General features: G+C 37.2%; 1 protein-coding gene across 1 annotated transcript in view; it reads left to right on the forward strand.

The window, feature by feature from the left end:
• INO80 (INO80 complex subunit) overlaps positions 1-21,846 on the forward strand; it is a 157,143-nt gene that overhangs the window by 110,109 nt on the left and 25,188 nt on the right. Inside the window, exon 27 of the mRNA XM_006831756.1 lies at positions 4,732-4,826. Coding sequence (XP_006831819.1) covers positions 4,732-4,826 — 95 coding nt within the window. The remainder of the gene's footprint in view (positions 1-4,731; positions 4,827-21,846) is intronic.

Raw genomic sequence — 21,846 nt, forward strand, 5'->3', positions numbered from 1 at the left:
CTGAAGGATTGGGAAAGAAAGAAGAATGGAAATTGAAAACAATGGGCAGAAGTGGGATAGGTGAAGCAAAGAGAGGAAGTGTATGTTTAATGCATGTACAACTGATGATCTGCTCTGTAAACCTTCACTCAATTCACAATGAAAAGTAAAGTATAAGCAAGCCATAGTATTTTTAATAGCTTCATATGCTATTGTGAAAATTGAACTATAAATAAGGAAGACTATGGAAGAATTGATTCATTTGAGTTATAGAGTTGGAGAAGAATATTGCAAGTACTATGGACTTCCAGAAGAACAAATAATACTGTGTTGAAGAAGTACAACCAGAATGCTGTTTAGATGCCAGGATGGCCAGGCTTTGAATATATTATCTGGAGGGACCCGTTATTATAGAAAGACATCATATTTGGTAAAATGGAGGATCAACAAATTGAGGGAGACCCCAACGAGATAGATTGGCACAGTGGTAGCAGCAATGGAGTCAAGCATAGCAATGATTGTGAGGTTGCCACAAGACCCAGCAGTGTTTCATTCTGTTGTGCATAAGGTCATTATGAGTCAAAACTGACTCAACTACACTTAACAACAAATAATGTATGTCTGTGTGTGTGGCTATGTATGCCATATATATATATATATATGGCACTGTAGGATCAGCACTGGACTGCAAACCACAATGTTGGCAGTTCTAACTCACCAGTTTAACAGCATACATATATATATATATATATATATATATATATCCTGGTGTGGTGTTATAGGATAAGCATTGGACTACTAACAACAAGGTTAACATTAACTACAAGGTTAATGTTTCAAACCTACCAGTTGCTCCTCAGAAATCCTATACAGGGTCACTGAGTCAAACCCACATGATGTCCTTCTGGTGATGTAAAAGGCGATACCTGATCATCCTTGCTTCTAAGGAGCTTTCTGGCTGTTATTTTTTCCAACACAAATCTATTTGTTCTTCTCCAGTACTATAACTCAAATGCATCAATTCTTCTAAAGTCTTCTTTTATTCATGATCCAGCTCTCACATGCATATGAAAAAAAATACATATATGTTGTTTCACATTCATATGGAAAAACATGTGTTTGTTGTTGTTAAGTGCCATTGAGTCATTTCTGTGTCATAGTGAACTTGTATAGGGTTTCCAAGGAGCACCTGGTAAGTTTGAACTGCCAACCACGCGGTCCAGTGCTTCTCCTACAGCATTATCTACATCAATTTGGTTCGAATCCATAGTGACCATGTATAGAATTTTTTAAGAGCAGCTGTGGATTTGAACCACTGATCTTGCAATTAGCAGTTCAGTGCTTAACCTACACCACCATACCAGGACTCCATATATATATTCTGTATCAGTGTTTCTCAAAGTTAATTATGCCTTCAAATCATTTGCTGTTGTTGTTAAGTGCCTTCGAGTAGGTTCCAACCCATAGCGACCCTGTATAGGGTTTCTGAGGAGCAGCTGGTGAGCTTGAACCACCGACCTTCCAGTTCAAATGGCTGTGTAGTCTGGCACATTAACTCACAGTGCCACACCAGGACTCTGCCTTCAAATCATACATGTTGTTAAATTACAATTCTGATTCACTAGATGTGGGCTGTGGCCCTCAATTCTGCATGTGTAGCAAACTTCCAAGAGTTGTCGGTGTTGCTTATCTGAAGGCCACATTGAGCAAGGTCCTAAGGGACTTTGCCCTGCCTTCCCCTTGGAACAGTCATTCTTCACTGCAGATATAGAGTATGTATTGGAGTCATCTTTGGAGATTTAAAAAAATACACCCAATTTAGGCCCAAGTCCAGACTGCACTGTCCAAATCCCTAAGTTGGATTCAGGCATGTGTATTTTTTAATACTAGTTGAGAGTTACTGCTCAAGACCAAGGGACTATTTTATCCATAACCCTTTTGGCTTTTTGCAGTAACTTAATAAAGTGTTATCTTTTAGAGCTGTATAGTTCTTACGATTTCCTAAATTAGAAGGCTATGAATTTTATTTTATTAATTCAAGCAGTATTAGAACTGGGAGTCCTGGTGTGGTACTGTGGGTTAATGCAAGGTTGGTGGTTCAAGCTCACCAGTCGCTCTTTGGAAACCCTATACAAGATTGCTGTGGGTCGGAACCAACTCAACCATACCTAATAACAATATTTTTTGATCTACTAGAGATTACTTTGGAGTGCTAATGTTTATGTTTGTTTACTCAAAGAAGGATGCTAAATTTTGAAACCTCTGGTAAGAGAAAAAGGGCTACTTTTTGTTTCTCTTATCTCTTCCCTGCTTTAAATGGGGGGAAAAAAATTGAAATTTGCTTTGTGAGACTCAGATCATTTGCTGAACTTCACTTAATTTAAGAAAAAAAAGTGAACATTGATGGAGTACACACTTGATTTTCTGTAAGAAAGGACTAAGTGTTGCTAGTCTTCCTGTCCCATAAAACCACCTTCAAAGCACAAAGTAATGTCAAACTGATCCTTCAAAAGCAGTCATTAAACTTGAGAGTAAATTATGGAGAATTTGAGGATGAATGGGTATTGTTGCATCATGTTTTTAAATATCTAGTTGTAAAACGCAGCAAAGAGACCAGTTTTTCTGTTATCAAGGTTGATTTGATTATTGTCTAGGATTAGTAGACCCTAGTGTTGTGTTGGAGTCCTGGTGTGGCGCTGAAGGATAAGCACTGGGCCGCAAAGTCGGTTTGAACCATAAGGTCAGTGGTTCAAACTCACCAGCTGCTCCTCAGAAACCCTATACAGAGTCCCTATGAGTCAGACCCCACCTGATGACATGTAACAAAAACAGTGTTGTACTGAGGAGCCTGTTGGTGCAGTGGTTCAGCCCTCAGCTGCTAACCAAAAGGTCAGTGATTTGAACCCGTAGAATACTCTGAGAGAAAGGTGTGGCTGTCTGCTTCCATAAAGTTTACAACCTTGGAAACCCTATTGGGCAGTTTTACTCTGTCCTATGGGTTTGCTGTGAGTCAGAATCAATTAATGGAGGTGGGTTGGGTTTTGATAGTGTTGTGCTGACTTTTATAGATAAATAAGGTCATCAGTAAGGTTTACAAGATTTGTTCTTTAGTGCTCTTATAACGTTAGAAGTTCTTGTTTAAGTACATGAATACCTGTGCAAGGAGCTCATTTTTTTATAAAACTCAAAGATGGTTTTCTGTAAACTGAGTAGAGTATAGCTGTTTTGTTCTGTTTCCTGATTGGATTACAGGAAACTGTAATCTGACTGCTGAGGTATACCAGTTGCTGTCTTTCAATTCTGGCTCATGGTGGCCCTATGTGTGTATACTAGAATTTTACTCTTCTGGATTTTCAATTGCTGATTTTTTGAAAGTGGATTACCAGCTCCTTTTGTTAAGGTCCCTCTGGATGGACTCAAACCTATAACCTTTCGGTTAGGAGCCAAGACATTAATTGTCTGCACCACTTAGGAACTCTAAGGTATAACTTACATCTAAAAATCATCATCACACTATCATTTTTACCTTCCTTCCTGAATCTCTTCCTAGCTAAAACCCCTTTATTTTTCTACTATTCCATTGGAGGGCTATACCACTAAATGTGAACTTGCAACTCACTTTGACAAAAATGATATTTTCCATTCTTCTTTGGTTATCAAAGCCCTTAAGGTGCACCCTGAAACAGAAAGAAATTAAGGAGTGGGTGACATGAAGATGTACCTACTTTGTCTGCCACCTTCATTTCACATGAAATGCCTAGCAAGATAAGAATAAAAGAAACTTTTGATCACAAAGAACTAATACACACAAACATTTTCCAAATGTAGAAATAGCCTTTTTCAAGACAAAGCTTATTTTAGAACTGAAATAACTGTTTAGTGGTGTTTTTTTATAAACAAACAGCTGTGTTGAGCTTTTGATAATAGTTCCTCTACAAATGGGCTTTTGGGCATTTAATCGGTGTAATCAGAGCTAAAGAAAGAGGAAATCAGTGCTCATTTGGACATTAAGAAGAATTGCATTTTCTAAAAACAGAGAGTTCTCTACATTATATCTTAAAGATCTCTATTCTTAAAAGTTGCCATTTCTTTTTCATATGATGTCAAGAACCTTCTCTGCAATTGGAAGTTACCTTTCTTTTGTTTTACTCTGATGCTATGCCTCACTTAATTGTGAGAAAAACACCTAGGCTGTAAATATAAGCACTTTGGGCAGCAAGGGTTTTCTAGGGAGAAATACATTAGGGTGAGTTACTGGATATTTCCACAGCTATGAAAAATATTTGTTTAGTAACTTGCAAGTCTTTAGTTTGGGGATTTTATTTTGTTTTATGAAGTCTACAGATATCCATAGCAGTGGGATTAGTTTCCAAGTTGAAATTGAGGGTGGCTGAAATCTTTAGGTCACCCTCAATTTTAACGCACTGATATTAAGCTCATTTAATAATTAAGTTCCTATATTCATTGTATGTGTGTTAAATATATATGCAACAAAGAATTTGCTATTTCAGCATCCTTTACATGTACAATTAAATGGCATTAATTATACTCATCATATTGTATAATCATCACTGCTATCCATTTTCATAAATTCCTGTACTTTTGAGGTAGGCTTTTATGCCATTCTTGGACATAATGACTTGGCCTAGAATGAATGAAGTAGAAGGTGGGTAGATGCTTGTAAGAATTATAATACAATAATTTTCATTCAGATGTACTAAATTTATTGCATGTTTTTATTCTAATTGGCAGGAATATATGGTTTACAGGAAGCATACCTACATGAGGCTTGATGGCTCATCCAAGATCTCAGAGAGGCGGGACATGGTTGCTGATTTTCAGAACAGGTAGCTCTAATGAGAATGATGAAGTTTTCAGTTTTATTTTCCTCTAGTGCTTGAGATGATGAGTTTAAAAGAAGTGCAAACACATTAAAAGGTGTATTAAGCAATCTATTATAGAGTTTTTGCCACTTTAAGAGGTAACAATCTGTTTATAGTGATTCAAATTAGGCACTAATTTGAACAAAAAAGATACGATTTCTGAGTAGAAACTCTGATTCCCATTATGTTGAAAACATATGTATAGGGGATAAAGTCTACAAGACTGAATTCCTAAGTGTTAATAGTGGCTATCTCTGAGTGTTAATTTATAGGTTTGTTGTGGGGGTTTTTTTCATTTGTTTTTGCTTACTTGTTTCATGTTGGCTACACTTAGAGAAAAATATCTTTTCTATTTTCCCTCTAGCATTGTGAAAACCCAATGTACTATGACAAACTGCAGTGGTATGCAATCTATTCAACTGACGGCTCTCACTTACACCTGTTCCATCTGATAATGATACTATAAAATTTCAAATACTGCCTGCTAGATGGTGGTGCTTTACAGAGCCATAATTATCCTAAGTGCAGGTTCTCACTGTAATAAGTAGAGTCAGGTTACTGCTCTCTAAGTGGAAAGCCAGGCTCTGCTAGTGACAGGCCTGCTGAACTCTGCCCTTAATTATCTTCCTTAGGGAACTGAGGGATAGAGTACAACTTGATGCTCTGTAAATCAGAACAATTTTTGTTGATTTATGACTTTTAATTCTTGGGAAGGAGATTAAGTGTATATCTATTTGTATTTAGGTTACAGTTTTAAATTTCTTTAGTTATAGTAAACTATACACAAAATATATCATTTTAACCATGTTTAAGTGCTTATTCATGGCATCAGGTACATTTACAATGTTGTCCAAACATCACTGCTATGTGTTTACAGAACTTTTCACCATCCCAAACAGAAATTCTCTGCTTCTTAAATAGTAATTAAACCAATTTTTCCCTACCTCCAGTTCCTGATAACCTTTGTTCTATATTCTTTGAATTTGCATATCATATGAGTGTGATCATGTGATTCTTCTTATAACCTGGCTTCTTTCACATGGCATACTGTTATCAAGGTTCATGAATGTTGTAGCATGTATAAGAATTTTGATGGGTAAATAATACTCTATTTTATGTGTATATCACATTTCGTTAATCCATTCAGCTATTGATGGACATTTGGGTTATTTCCACCATTTGGCTGTTGTGAATTATGCTTCGGTGAACATTGGTGTACAAACAGGGCACGATTAAGGCTTATGAGGGCCCTAACACTGATAATCTGTGATGCACCCTCCTCTATTTATTCACATTCAAATAGGATATGTGAGTTTTATACATGAGAGGAATTCGAAAAGTTCATGGAAAAATTGAATGAAAAGATAATGGAATTTTTCCACAAATTTTCCCTCATACATATGTGTGTGTGTGTGTGTGTGTGTGTATATACACACACACACACACACATATATCACTGTGTATCTTAGCTATCCATGATGATGTTGCTATGAAGTGCCGTCAAGTTGGTTCCGACCCATAGTGACCCTGTATAGAGTTTCCGAGGAGCATGATTAATACTTTTTTTTTTTTTAATGTGACTATAATATTAGCAATTGAATGCAAAAGTGATGTAAGCCATTTTAGCAAACTGAAATAAATTAGATTACAACATTTTTAGTGGGTGCAAGGTACTAGGATTCTTAACATATACCACATTTCCTAAAAAAAGAATATTCCTCATAATCTATACCCCAAAAAATGAGTCAGTGATCTTAGTTGTTTTAACAATCAATGTAAAATTCTGTTGCTCTCTTACAATGGATAATTGACTTACTAATACTGCTTAAATGGTTCATATTACAATTTTGATGTTTATTTCATAATAATTACAATTTAAATGAAAAGATGACATAAAATGGAATAATCAGAAAACAAATACAAGAAATTAATATATTTTATTTTTAGATAGATCTTTCATTTCTAACATGTTACAATTAAAAACATTTCTATTCTTTGCTTTTAAAAATTCTTCAATAGTTTCATCACAATTAAGCTGATGAACAGTATTTACTTCCATACATAAGAATAATGAATCAAGTCTTTATTGAGGATTTTTAAGTCTCTTTAGGGACACAAATTTGGTGTGAACCTGTAGGATAACTGGACTGGTAACAACAAGGTTGGCAGTTCAGACTAACAACTACTTCTTGGACACCCTATATAGGAATGCTATGAGTTGGAACCAACTCAACAGAATTTAACAACAACAATACTGTACAGTTTGTGATTATTAATGTTGTTGTTAGGTGTCATGGCGTCAATACCAACTCATAGCAATCCTATGCACAACAAACCAAAATACTGCCTGGTCCTGGACCAACTTCACAATAGAGGCTGTGCTTGAGCCCATTACTGCTGCCACTGTCAAATCCATCTCATCAGGGGGTCTTCCTCTTTTTCTTTGACCCTCCATTCTACCATTAAAGTTAGGAATATGCATAAAGCAACATCTGCATTGAGAAATACACATTGTATTTTATCTCCTATTGTGGAATCATACATAACTATAAGAATAAAATTTTTGCACTTCTCTGTAAAGGCTTATATTTAAGTCATCAGGATAAGCCTGCAATCATTTCTTGAATGTCTTCAGACATTCTTCATCAAGTATATCCACATTATTTAAGAAGAAAAATCTGTTGGGATAACTTCATACACTTTCACCCTTCATTTCAGCAAGATTCAAATGTGTCAATGATGGAGTAGTGTGTGGCTACTGAAATGAATCCCTCATACTCAGTGATACTTCTGGAGCATTTCTATCATTTACTTATTTTTTTGAATGCTTCTAATATGATGAACTGCCTGTTAATCAGTATTTGTTAGTATTTGTTTTGTTGTGTTTTCAAATTTTTCAAAATAAATACCTGCTGATCCTACATCACCATATTGTTGTTGTTGTTATTAAGTGTCTTCTAGTTGGTTCTGACTTATAGCAATCCTGTCTGTTAGGGTTTCCAAGGAGTGGCTGATGAGTGAGCTTGAACCACCAACCTTGCAGTTCAAACCGACCTAGCAGTCTAGCACATTAACCCACAGCACCACACCAGCCACATTAGGGATGAGTTAATTAAATGTTTGACCAAATATAGTAGGCTAATTTTTAAGTTGAAAATTTTGTATGGCTCGCAAATGATATATTATAAATTTTGGCAGAAAAAAAGTCCCACCTCTGCTGTGTAGGGTTTCCGAGGCATGGCTGGTGAGTTTGAACCACCATCCATGCAATTCAAACCCACCTTGTGGTCAACTGCTTATCCTACAGCACCACACCAGGACTCTGATAAGTGAGTAGAGGCAACACGAATGTATAGACTAACTGAGCAGTAGAAAAAGTTCAACTGTTTCCAGACAACAATCTACTATTCTAGTAATACAAGATTAAATGAATGTGCAGTACATGGTATTAACTGGTCTTCAAAACATTCTAGAGATTTTTCTAGCATGCCTTCATAACATCCTGACATACTGACAGCATTGTAATAGAACTGACCTCTGTACCTAGAAAAATCAATTTTGCTAACTTTACATAGTGTGATGTACATGATTTTCTAAGGAGCTCTGGTAGCGTAGTGGTTACGAATAGGGCTGCGAACCTCAAGGTGTAACTACCAGCTGCTCTGCGGGAGAAAGATGAGACTTTCTGCTCCTGTAAAGATTTATAGCCTGGGAAACCCGGTTCAGGATCGCTATGGGTTGGAACCGACTCAACAGCACATAACAACAACAACATGATGACTTTTTAGGGTGTTCTGGTTTGGCACTATTGGATAAGCACTGAACTGCTATCTCTAAGGTTGACAGTTCTAACCCACCATCCACTCTTTGGAAACTGTATACAGAACTGACTCGATGGCACTTTTTAAGCTGATAAATTAGGTTTTCCATTTGTTTGAGATTAGTTTCTTAAAACTTAATTGATCTGTATGAAAAAGATTAGGAGTGGAATCTAAATCTGCAAACAGAAATATTGAGCTATACTTATTTTACTGAATATAGTTAATAGAACTTCATCTTATTAAGTTTAGTAATTATTCACCTGTTTTAGAAAGATACACTGGATTATCCTTTCCTATGGTATTATATTTTGAAATGTGAACTCCTAAAAAATGGTTTAAACTAAACAAGTTCACGTAAACCCCAAACAATCAATTCTGTGAGTACCCAAACATTTCCTTAATTCCTCAAAAAAATAAGCCCACTTTATGCAATTGTTATAAAATAGCAGAAACTCTTTATAAAAAGCCTTTCCATTACTGACGGTCTCCATTAATTTGTGCTGCAAGTTTGTTAAGATTAAAAGAAAACAAAACCTGTCTTCAATTTAAATGACAACAGTCTCTATAAATTGAACTGATTTCATATTTATCACTTGTATTTGTGTTGCACCAGTCACTAAATCTGTACATAGCAAATTAAGAATTAAGAGATTTAGGACTGAATAGTTTGCAAGCAAAGCAATATACAGAGCCACCTGATGGAGAACACAGTAGCCCCTACAGTCTCATAATTTTCACCGTTAGCTTTGTATCCTCGATCTCTGTTCTGCCTACAGAACCGTGTTATTTTCCATCCAGAAAATTTCTACAAATTTTCAGTGGTCCACTGTGATATTGATAGTCACTTGATCCTCTTATAATTTACATCATTTAGGGGGAAAAAAAGATTCTATAAAACAAAACCTATATTTCTGTTATTTAGGAGATCTGTAGATAAAACCATTTCAGATTCTGAAACAATTTCTGTACTTTTACTAAAATACCTGACCCAAGCCATGGTATTTGCTATATGTGAAAGTTGGACAGTGAATAAGGAAGATCATAGAAGAATTGATGCATTTGAGCTATAGTGTTGGAAGGGAATATTAGAAGTACCCATGGACTACCAAAAGAACAAACAGATCTGTGTTGAAAGAAGTATAGCCAGAGTGCTCGTTGGAAGTCAGAATGGCCAAATTTTTCTCATATGTCAGACATGTTGTCAGGAGGCACCAGTCACTGCAGAAGCATATCATGTTTTGTAAAATAGAGGATCGGAGAAAAAGAGGAAGACCCCAATGAGATAGATTGGCACAGTGGAGGCAGTGATGGGCTCAGCTGTAACAACAGTTGTAAAGGTGGCCCAGAACCCAGCAGTGTTTCCTTCTGTTGTGCATAGGGTCACTATGAGTCGGTACCAACTCGATGGCATCTAACAACAGCAACAATTTCTTCACTACAGCAATGATTGGATGCAGAATTTGGGACAAATTCTGTTATGTATGTATTATTAGTCATTTCTGTTTCATTGTCATTTCTGTTGTGTTAATATTTACTAAAGCTTTCTGATTTACCTCCTTTTTTAATATACAGAGGCATTATTTTTCTTTAGGGTAACCTATAATTTATTAATTTTGCTCTGCTTAAAACAATCTATTTTATCTTGAAATCTATTTGACTTCCTTGCCATTTAGAAGTTCTTATCCGTACTATTCCCTCTTTTTGTTTTATAATTGACTTCATTATACATTGATATCTGTGGGTCCCTATTTTCAGTCTTAAAGGTTTGTTTTACTTTTAATACTTCTATATCTGGATTGGTTTCTGGGTGGTGTTGTCATGTATGGTAATCTCAGCCTGTTGTCTCCGGTTGTTGGAATATTGGTTACTAATATTTCACTTCAGAATTTATGCATATAGTCAGATTGTTGTGTAGAAAAGTTCTACAGATTTAGGCTACAACCAGAGTATGTTGATTTCTAATAATTTAGGCTTCCAAGTTGTAGAGTAAAATAATGCAGTACTGGAGGCGCACTCACTTATCTATGCCAAGAAATTTGGAAGACAACTACCTGGCCAACTAACTAGAAGAGATTCATACTGTGCCCATTCTAAAGAGAGGTGACCCAATGGATTGTGGAAATCATTGGACAATATCATATCACACACAAATAAAATTTTGCTAAAGATAATACCAAAATGGCTGCAACCATACACTGACAAAAAGAATTTCCAGAGGTTCAAGCTGGATAACAGAAGAAGTCATCAAACGAGGAATATCATTGCTGACATTAGCTGGATCTTGGCTGAAAGCAGAGAACACCAGAATGATGTTTACCAGTGGTTTATTGACTACGAAAAGACTTACGATTCTGTAGATCATGGCAAGTTATGGACAACATTGCAGAGAATGGCTATTCCAGAACACTTAATTGTGCTCATGAGGAACCTCTTGGTGCATAGACCAAGAGGCAGTTGTTCAAACAGAACAAGGCAACACCAAATGGTTTAAAATTAGGCAAGGTGAGTCCAGAAACGGAGGACCCTAGGACCATCAAGGGAGAAGACAACAAACAGAATGCGCAACCTTTTCCAGAGAAGCAGTGACGCCAGAGACGGAGGCAGAGATGGGTTCATGGAGAGGGGAAGCAGCTGAGGACTCTAGATTCATGGGAAGAGAGGGTCTAAGAGCTAGTGGCCAGGAGGCAGACTTGAAGAATGTGGCCTTTCGAGACGTAAATTATTATATATGCCTGAGTGGTGGGTTTTTTTTTTTTTAAAAAAAAACTAAAGTGAATAGAGAGAAATACTGTTAACTGATGATACATGGAGGGGGCTTATAATCATTGTAATGAAGCAAAGTGTAAGATTTGTTGAATGTGAAACTGATGATCTGCCCTGTAAACTTTCGCTCAATCCACAATAAAAACCTTAAAAAAAAAAAAAAAATTAGGCAAGGTGTGTGCCAGGATTGTATTCTTTCACCATATTATTCAATCTGTATGCACATAATCTGAGAAGCTGGATTATATGAAGAAAAACATGGCATCAGGACTGGAGGAAGACTCATTAACAACCTCGGATAGCAGATGATAAAACCTTGTTTGCTAAAAGCAAAAAGGACTTAAAATACTTGGCTGATACAAAGACCACAGCCTTCAGTATGAGTTGCACCTCAATGTAAGGAAAACAAAAATCCTAACCACTGGACCAATAAACAACATCAAGATAAATGGAGAAAAGATTGAAGTTGTCAAGAGCTTCATTTTGTTCAGATCAACCATCAGCACTCATAGAAGCATCAGTCAATAAATCAAACAATGTATTGTTTTAGGCAAATCTGCTGTACAAGATCTCTTTAAAATGTTGAAGAGCAAAGATGTCAGTTTGAGGACTAAGGTGTGCCTGACCCAAGCCATGGTATTATCAATAACCTCATATGCATGTGACAGTTGGACAGTGAATAAGGAAGACAGAAGAATTGATGCATTTGAGTTACAGTGTTGGAGAAGAATGTTAAAAGTACCATAGATTGCCAAAAGTAAAAAGCAATCTGTGATAGAAGAAGTACAGCCAGAATGCTCCTTATAAGCCAGGATAGCCAGACTTTGTCTCTTATACTTCAGATATAGGACCAGTACCTGGAGAAGGATATCATATTTGGTAAAGTGGAGAATCAGAGAAAAAGAAGAAGACCCCCAATTAGATGGATTGGCACAATGGCAGCAGCAATGGGCTCAAATGTAGCAACAATTGTGATATTAGCTCAGGACCAGTGTTTTGTTCTGTTGTTCATAGGGTCACTATGAGTTGGTACTGACATCTAACAACAAGAAGTTGTAGAGTTATAGCTGTTCTTCTATCTGATCAATTCCTACAAAACTATGAGTTGCAGTGGAGAGTATATTTTACAGTAACATTTTTGTGAAGAAAATTTGTAGATATATCTAAAATCTCTCCTTTACTGTGCAGCAGAGCTATTTGGGCATTCCCAGTAACATGCAATAGCTTTGAAAACCTTAATTCTAAAGGAAGAATGTGATGGTAGTAATGTGCCAGGAGTTAATATGCTGGACTGCAAAGTCGGTTTAAACTGCAAATCATGTGTTCAAGCTCCCCAGTCGTTCCTTAGAAATCCTATATAGGATCACTATGAGTCAGAACCAACTCAACGGCACTAAATAACAACCTAGGGTTTCCAAAGCAGTAAAGCTTTTATGGGAGCAGAAAGCCTCCTTTCTCCTTCTGAGTGGTAGATTCAAAAAGGTCAGCACCTTTTTGTTAGCAGCCCAGCAATGTGACCACTATGCTAGGCAGGGCTCCTTAAGGAAAAATATGTTGCTGTTGTTGTTAAGTGCCATCTTGTTGATTCTAACTCATAGTCACCCTGTATATGGTTTCTGAGGAGCAGCTGGCAGATTTGAACCTTGTCATTCAAATTGACCTTACAGCCCTACACAAGGACTTCAGGGAAGACTGTTGTTATTGTCGTTGTCATTACATAATTTGTATAGGTTTGCAAATAGTGGCTGGCAAGTTTGAACTGCCACCCTTGCAATTTAAACCACTCATGAGGTCAAGTCCTTGTGCTATAGCGCCCAATCAGTACTCCAAGAAAGAATATGTTATTGTTGTTGTTAAAGTGCCATTGAGTCGGTTCTGATTCATAGCAACCCTGAATAGGATTTCTGAGGAGCGGCTGGTAAGCTTGAACCGCCTTGAACCACCAACCTTGCCATTCAAACGACTTTGCAGTCCAGTGCATTAACTCACAGTGCCATTAAATTGTACTGTCTACTTAGTTAATATCTTATTTACTAGAAAATCTTACTTGAACTTTCAGATACTAGAACTGCTTAAGGAGTAGTGAGTTAGTTCAGCCAGCATTTGAATAACCATCGTGTTAACACTTTAAAGTCTTTGATCCCTACGTACATTAGGACCTGGATGCTTAGAAAAAAGTCTCAACTTTTACCTTTGAGTATCTGCAGTACCCCAATAAGGAGACGAAGACAGGTGTTTTTTAAAAACAGTAAAGCATGCACTGCCAAATATGTTTTTATTATTAATGGAAAAACATCAAAAGAAAAATTGCAGTTTCAACTGGAAAGCCCTGTGGTTCACAGGTCAGCCAGAGTAAACAAGAACTCCTATAAAAAACCATTTACATTCCCTTCTTACAAGATTTATTTATGAGGGATCCTTCCAGGAAAGAGTCTGACTGAGACTAAAGACTGTTTGGCCAGGATGTCCTGACTGGACAACATTCAGGGCACGTGACCTGTTGTTCCTTGCAGCCATTCACAAGGTCTTTGCTCTGTAGTGCCTTGGTATTTGCTTCCTTTCCTCCTACCCCAAGACATTACCAAATGGATCCTTCCAATTATCAGAACACTCAGGGAGACTCTTTGAAAAATATTAGAAAAGGTGATTGGCATATGGATTTTTCTTTTTTGGTGAGAATGTTTTAGAGTCTTTATTTCTGGTTCTTTTTCATTCATTCAGCAAACCTTTACTTTTGTTGACTGCATGCCTAGCACTACTTGGATATATTGGTGCAAAGATACCTTTGTTATTAAGTGCTGTGCAGTTGGTTCTGACTCATAGCAATGCTGTATAGCATTTCCAAGGAGCAGCTGGTAGGTTTGAACTGCTGACCTTGTGGTTCAGAAAGTCCAGTGCTGATCCTACAGCACCATTCCAGGAGTCTAGTAGTGGTGGTGGTGACTCACAGTGAGCCTGCATAGGGTTTCCGAGGCTGTAAATGTTTACGGGAGCAGAAAGCCTCATCTTTCTCCCGTGGAACTACTAGTAATTTCGAACTGCTAACCATGAGGTTATTAGCAGCCCAACTCGTAACCACTACACTACCAGAGCTCCTTAGTGGGTCATTAACTAAAGAGAGACCAGGGTACACATCTTTGCTGTGTAGTTTCATAGTCCTCTTCACAAACCACCCTGAAGCCTTTAAAGCCTGTTCTATTAGAAGCCTTGGGTGGAGATTCCTTTTCAACCCTCTAGAGGGCACTCCCACCACCGTATCACCTTTTGAGATTTTGTTTTCCTCCATATACTAACAGTCCTCCTAAACACCATTTCATATTAGCAATACCAGGCTTATTAAGTAGAAAGGAACTTCTCAGCAATTTGGTTGTTGTTGTTGTTGTTGTATATTATCTAACAGTCTGATCCAGGATTGGAGACTACTAATTTCCTTCATATAAAAACCCAAGATTGAAATAATCATGTTTTTCCATTACTGTTTAATAAAATTACATTGACTTCAGCTAAATACTATTTCCCTCACAGATAACAAAGATAATTTTTCTACTAATTTCTTTTTACCTATATTCTTCAGTCAGGGAGCTATATATAAAGTATATTTTTTTTCTTTATAGAGCTCCCTGATTGTAAGTTATTGCCACATCTGGGGACTTACTTCTAGCTGTCCAAACTGTAGAAATGCCTCTCTTTTGTTATACTTCCTAACTATACGCCCTATGGGTTTCCTCAGGAATTACCAAAAAAGTCCTATCCATTTAGTAACTCCGTTAAATACCAATGTCAGAGAGGAGCTATGGACGCGCTGCCTTATCTCTACCAAAGCAGGAGAGCAGGATGGATATAGAAAAACAGTCTTCTCAGTGCCAGAATGAGAAGGGTTAATCTGTAGAGACTAGTATGACACTGAAAAATGAACTTTAACTTGAAGGTTTATTTATTTAAAAGTGACCAAAAAAATTATTAAATATTAAGCTTGGTAAAAAATTGCAGGGTAAACTAGTAGAATTTTTGTCAAAATACTTATCATTGAGACTCCTATCTACAAAAGGCCTCCAGACATGCTTTTATAGAGGCCTACTCTGTTAAAATTGGTTTAAGCAAATGCCAATTGTGTACAATTTCTACTAGGACTTAACCCAACTTGATTAACCAACATGCTTGTTTGAGATTCATGTTTGATATAGGTGTGTCATCAACTTAGTCACTACAGCTACACTTGCAGTATCTTCATTTTATGGTCCAGGAAACAGAGCTTCAACTTCCTTTACCAAGGAAGATTAGCATCAAAGAATGAGAGCACATTGGTGTTTTATGGAGTCCAATCTTAGAAAATACCAAATGTTTGCTATGGTATGGCCATACTGTGAGAAATAAGGGAATTATTTTACTCATATTTACCCGCTATCTTATGTTGTTCTACCACTCCTCTGTCACTTTGTCATACTGTGGTAACTTCTAGGTTGATATGATATTGTAAACTCTACCACCGATATTTTAAATACCAGCAGAGTCACCCATGGTGATCAGGTTTTATGGGCACTTCTAGACTAAGACAGACTAGGAAGAAGGAAAGGCAAACTACTTCTGAATGTTTGGACACTGAAAACCTTATGAATAGCAGGAGAATATTGTCTGATACATTGCCAGAAGATGAACCCCTCAGATTGGAAATAGCTGCCTCCTAAAAGTAGAGTTCACCAAAATGTTGTGGAGTAAAGCTTACAGTAAGTATCTTCATTTGTTGATGTAGCACAACTCATAGTGGGAAGGAACAGCTACAAAAATCCACAGTAGCTCTTGGGATGTCCCTTCAAAGATGACAAAGAAAAAAAAAACACACCATTCATGCCAAAAAGGGCCACCACCTTGTACAACTGCACCCCACTGTGTGCACAGCGACAAAGCCATTCAGTAGTTCTTAATTCAAAACAGAGTAGAGGCCACAGGCTTTAGGGATAGTTCTAAAGCTAGTAAGTATCTTCAACGCAAACATGCTTCCCAAGCTATATGTGAAACTACATTATTGTGTGAGCTGAGCCATTCACGACAAGGTGGTCAGGAACCATTCTTGTGAATCCCAGGAGGACTGAATAGTACCCCTACCTAGATTTAGACCCGTAGGTGCTGCTCCACCACTGCCACCAAATCCCATGTACCAATTTGAGCCCTTAACAGCTAAAGAAAAACTAACAGGCAAGAAAATAAAATGAAAATTATACTTTAAAAATCCATTAATAATTGGAATGTGAAATGTATAACATATTAATCTAGGAAGTTAAAAATTAAATGGAATGCATAAAAATTTATATCCTCGGCATTAGTGAGCGAGCTAAAATGGACTGTTACTGACCATTTTGAATCAGGCAAAAATCATTGGATATACTGTGCTGGGAATGACAAATTGAAGAGGAATGGCATCATATTCGTCGTCAGAAGTAGCATTTCAAGATCCATCTTGAAATACAATGCTGTCTGTGATAGGATAACACTCATACACCTACAAGGAAGACTAGTTAATACCATAAATTTATACACCAGCCACTAAAGCCAGTAATAATGAAATTGAATTTTACCAATTTCTTCAGTCTGAAATTGATCAAACATACAATGAAGATGAACTGATAATTACTGGTGATTGAAATGCAAATGTGAGAAAAATAGGAAGGAACAGTAGTTGGAAAATACGGTCTTGGTGATAGAAATTATGCTGGAGATAGCATGACAGAATTTTGCAAGGCTAACAACTTATTCATTGCAAATACCTTTTTTCAACAACTATAAAAGGTGACTATACACATGGATCTCACCAGATAAAATACACAAGAATCAAATTGACTATACCTGTGGGAAAAGACAATGGAGACAATATGATCCTATACTTAAAAAATCCTAAAGACTCCACAAGAAAATTATTGGAATTCAATAGATTTAGCAAAGTGGCAAAGTACAAGATCAACGTACAAAAATTAGTTGGATTCCTAATGGCGGGGGAAGGTAGAATCCCCACAGAATAGTTTTCATCTTGTCTAGGTGGGTCTGGAGAAAAAAGATGGGAATAGGATTCTTTTGATTCAGTCATAATTGTTATCATAACTAATTACAGTTGTCACAACTGTAAACATAGAAGTTGTATAACAAAAAGGAGTGAGTAGTTAAACTTATATTCCAGGAACAGAGGACCCTAGAACCATCAGAAGGAAAGAGCATGAGCAAAACATGGGAAGCAGTGACACCAGAGATAGAGGCAGAGGTGATGTCATGGAGAGAGAGAGCTGCTGAGGACTCTAGACTCATGGAAAGAGAAAAGCTGTGTGCTGGTGGCAAGGAGGATGGCTTACACAATGTGCCCTTTGGTTGTTTAAGCAATTACATATTCCTGCATGTTTTTGTGTACATCAAAAAAAAAAAAAAAAGACAAGAAGCAAATACTGTTAACTGATGATGTGTTTTAAAAAAGGGGGCCAAATGTTACAGAACCATGGTTATGAGGTCTGCATGAATGCTACCCGCCCATCAGTCAATAAAGTAGGTGCTGACATCAAAGGCTCCCGCTTTGGAAGGCCAGCCAGGGCATTGGAAAACAAAACAAAACAACTGAGCTAAAAATTCCAACCCAAATGGAAGGATTCCTCATATCTCCTTGATCCTTTAAGCTTGCTTTTTCAGTGCGCTGGGTTATTAGGGACGGGCAATTTAAACATTGGCTATCAAAAAAATGGGTGACTATAAAGGTACGAAGTGGCTGGCTTACAAGCTTTCATGAGTGTGCTTAGTTTCAGAATGAGGAATAATGTAGAATCTCTACTATATAGTTTTCCTCTTTTCCAGATGGATCTGGTGAAAAGGGATAGGGGATGATAGGATTTTATGATTCAATTGTAATTGTTAACAGAATTATTTGCGATTGTCACAACTGTAATTGTAGAAGACGTGTAGCCACAAGGGAATAGTAGTTAGTCTTTCATGAAGAAGTAAGAACATGAGTGGACTGTGAGAGCCTACCTAGAAAAGCAGCGACAACAGTGATGGTGGAAGAGGCAATGGCAGGGAGAGCTAGAGTGGCTGTGAACCCCAGGCCCATGGATTAAGAAAGAAAGGCAGTGTTTGCGGGCAGGAGGCTGGCTTGCACAATGTTACCTTAGGACATTTAAATGTATAAATACATTTTGTTTTGTATGTGTGAAAAAGAAAAAAAAGTCAGTTGAATTCCTTTACAACTAAATAAAGAGAGCTCTGAAAAGGAAATCAGGAAAGCCACACCATTTACAGTAGCCACCCAAAAGATTAAATACTTAGGAATAAACTTAACCAGAGAAACAAAGGACCTATACAAAGAAAAATATAGAATACTATTACAAGAAACCAAAAAAGATCTGCAGAAATGGAAGATTATTTCTTGCTCGTGGATCGGAAGGCTTAACATCATGAAAATGTCAACACTATCCAGAGCAATCTATAGAAAACAGTACTTGCTATCCTAATCTAGAAGAAGTGTACAGCCATAATGATCCTCAGAAGCCAGGATGGCTACACTTTGTCTCTCATACTTCATACATATTATCAGGAAAGAACACTAACTAATTGGAGAAGGACATCATGCTAGGTAAAGTGGAGAGTGAGCAAAGGAGAGGAAGGACCCCATCAAAATGGATTGGCACAGTGGCGCAACAGTAATGGACTCAAGCAGAGCAACCATTGTGAGGTTGTCACAGGACCCAGCAGTGTTCCATTCTGTTGTCCATAAAGTCGCTGTGAGTCAGTAGTGACTCAGTGGCACCTAACTACAAACTTTATATGGAAAAGAAAGAGACCCCGAATAAGCAAAGTGTTATTAATAAAAGAAAAATAAAGTTGGCATGACCTCTCACTACCCAATCTACATAGCAACAGTAGTCAAAACAGCCTAGTACTGGTACAACTAAAGACACATACATCAACGGAACAGAATTGAGAAACCAAAAGTAACTCTATCCACTTACAGTCAGAGTTGGTTCCGACTCGATGGCACCTGACAACAACAACAGTCAGATGATCCTCTTCAATAAAGAGCCAAAATGCATTAAATGGGAAAGAGGAAGTCTTCAACAAATGGTGCTGGCAAAATTTGGAAATTCATTTGCAGAAAAATAAAACAAGACCCATATCTCACACAATATACAGAAATTATCTCAACATGGATTAAAGACCTAAATTTTAACCCTAAAACTATAGATCATCCAAGAAAAAATAGGGACAAATTTAAGAACTATGATACATAAATACTCTTGCAAATGTAACTGAAAATGCACAAAAAGTAGACAAAATAGATGCCTGAGACCTAAAAATTAGACACTTATGTGCATCAAAGGATTTCACCAAAAGAGTAAAAAGAGAACCCACCGTCTGGGAAAAAATGTTTGGCACCAACATACTAGACAAAGGACTACTCTCCAAAATTTATAGAACACTTCAATACCTCAAAAAGAAGACAAAAATCCAATAAAAAATGGAAACACTGTGGTAAATGGTTTGGCACTTTCTCAAAAAGTTGGAAGTAGAAATACTCTATGATCCAGCAATCCCTCTACTTGGTACATATCCTCAAGAAATAAGAGCGGTGACACAAATAGATATATGCACACCCATGTTCATTGCTTCAGTATTCACAATAGCAAAAAGATGGAGAGAACCTAAATGCTCAGTAGCAGAAGAATGGTTAAGTAGACTTTGGTACTTACACAGTGGAATATTACACAGTGTTGAAGAATAATGAATCTCCAAAACACCTCACAACGTGGATGAACCTGGAGGATATTATGCTAAGTGAAAATATTGTTGTTAAGTGCCATCGAGTCGGTTCTGACCCATAGCGACCCTGTACAGGGTTTCCGAGGCTGTAAATCTTTAAGGGAGCAGAAAGCCTCATCTTTCTCCCGCGGAGCAGCTGGTAGTTTCCAGCTGCTGACCTTAAGGTTCGCAGCCGGATTTGTAACCACTACGCTACCGGAGTTCCTTTAGTTACTCACTAATTCAAATTATGGAGATTTTGCTACTTTTGCACATTCTTTATCTTGGTGAACTGAGGTTTAGTACACAGTTCTCTGATTTGTCTTAAGTGTTGTTCAACCTTACTGAATATCTGTAATGTTTTAATTTCCCATGAAGATGCCATGTGGATTTAGATTCTAGACAAAAAGTTATTATTCTGCCAAAATTATCATAAAAGGGAAAACTAGGAAATGGTCTTCTCATTTAGTATGTAACCTCTTTTTGTTGCTAGCAATCATGAACTCACACTTACTTAGAATGGTGTAAATATCTCAACATTATAACAGATTATCATTTTCTTAATTGGTTTAACTAACGTATGGTAAATTTTTTATTAATCAGAATGCATCTTTATGCCTCATATATGTTCAGTGAAAATAGTCAACCACAAAAGGAGAAATATATGAGACCACTGTTGTAAAAAGTTACAGTAAGATTTTCTTACTAAATGAAACATTTTGTGATTTAAGGAGCTCTGATAGTGTGGTTATAAGTTGAGGCTGCTAAACTACCAGCCATTCTGTGGAAAAAAAAGATGAGGCTTTCTGCTCCAATAAAGATTTACAGTCTCAGAAACTCTATACAGGGATTCTGTGGGTCAGAACCGACTCCATGACACACCATGAATAGAGGTAAATACTGTTAACTGGTGGGTGGTACATGGCGTGGATTGCAATCATAGTGACACAAAGTGTATAGTTTGTGTTGAATGTGGACTGATGATCTGTTCTGTAAACCTTTACTCAATTCACAATAAAAAGCTAAAAGAAGAAGAAGAAACACAGTGGAGAATTTCATTATCATCAGCCAAAACAAGGTTGGAGACCCACTGTGGTGGTCAGACCATCAGTTGGTCATATAACTTTGGGCTGAAACTGAAGAAAATTAAAACAAATCTCAAGAACAGATAACAGATTTTATGCATTAGGCACAAATGACCAAAAACCAGAAGAGATCTGGGATGACATCAAGAACATAATGCGTGAAGAAAGCAAAAGGTCAATAAAAAGACAGGAAAGATATAAAAAACCAATGTGGTGGATGAACCTTGAGGGCATTATGTTGAGTGAAATTAGTCAGTCACAAAAAGAGAAATACTGCATAGGACCACTACTGTAAAAGACTAAGGAAAAGAACCCATACTAAACGGGGGTAGTGGGGAGGATTCTTTGTTGATTGTTGGGATGTTGTGGATGGGTGAGGGGAGGGAGGGGAAGGTGGAGCACAAGGCAGGGATTAGACACAGGATAATTTGGGTGCTGGGGAGGGGGGCAATATACAAGTACCTGGAGGGGAATGGAAGAACAAAGCAGATGGGAGAACAATTAGACTGGTCTCAATGGGCTAAGTGGGACAGAGGTAAATAATGATAT

Source organism: Chrysochloris asiatica, unplaced genomic scaffold (assembly GCF_000296735.1).
Source record: "Chrysochloris asiatica unplaced genomic scaffold, ChrAsi1.0 scaffold00004, whole genome shotgun sequence".
NCBI lineage: Eukaryota > Metazoa > Chordata > Mammalia > Afrosoricida > Chrysochloridae > Chrysochloris > Chrysochloris asiatica.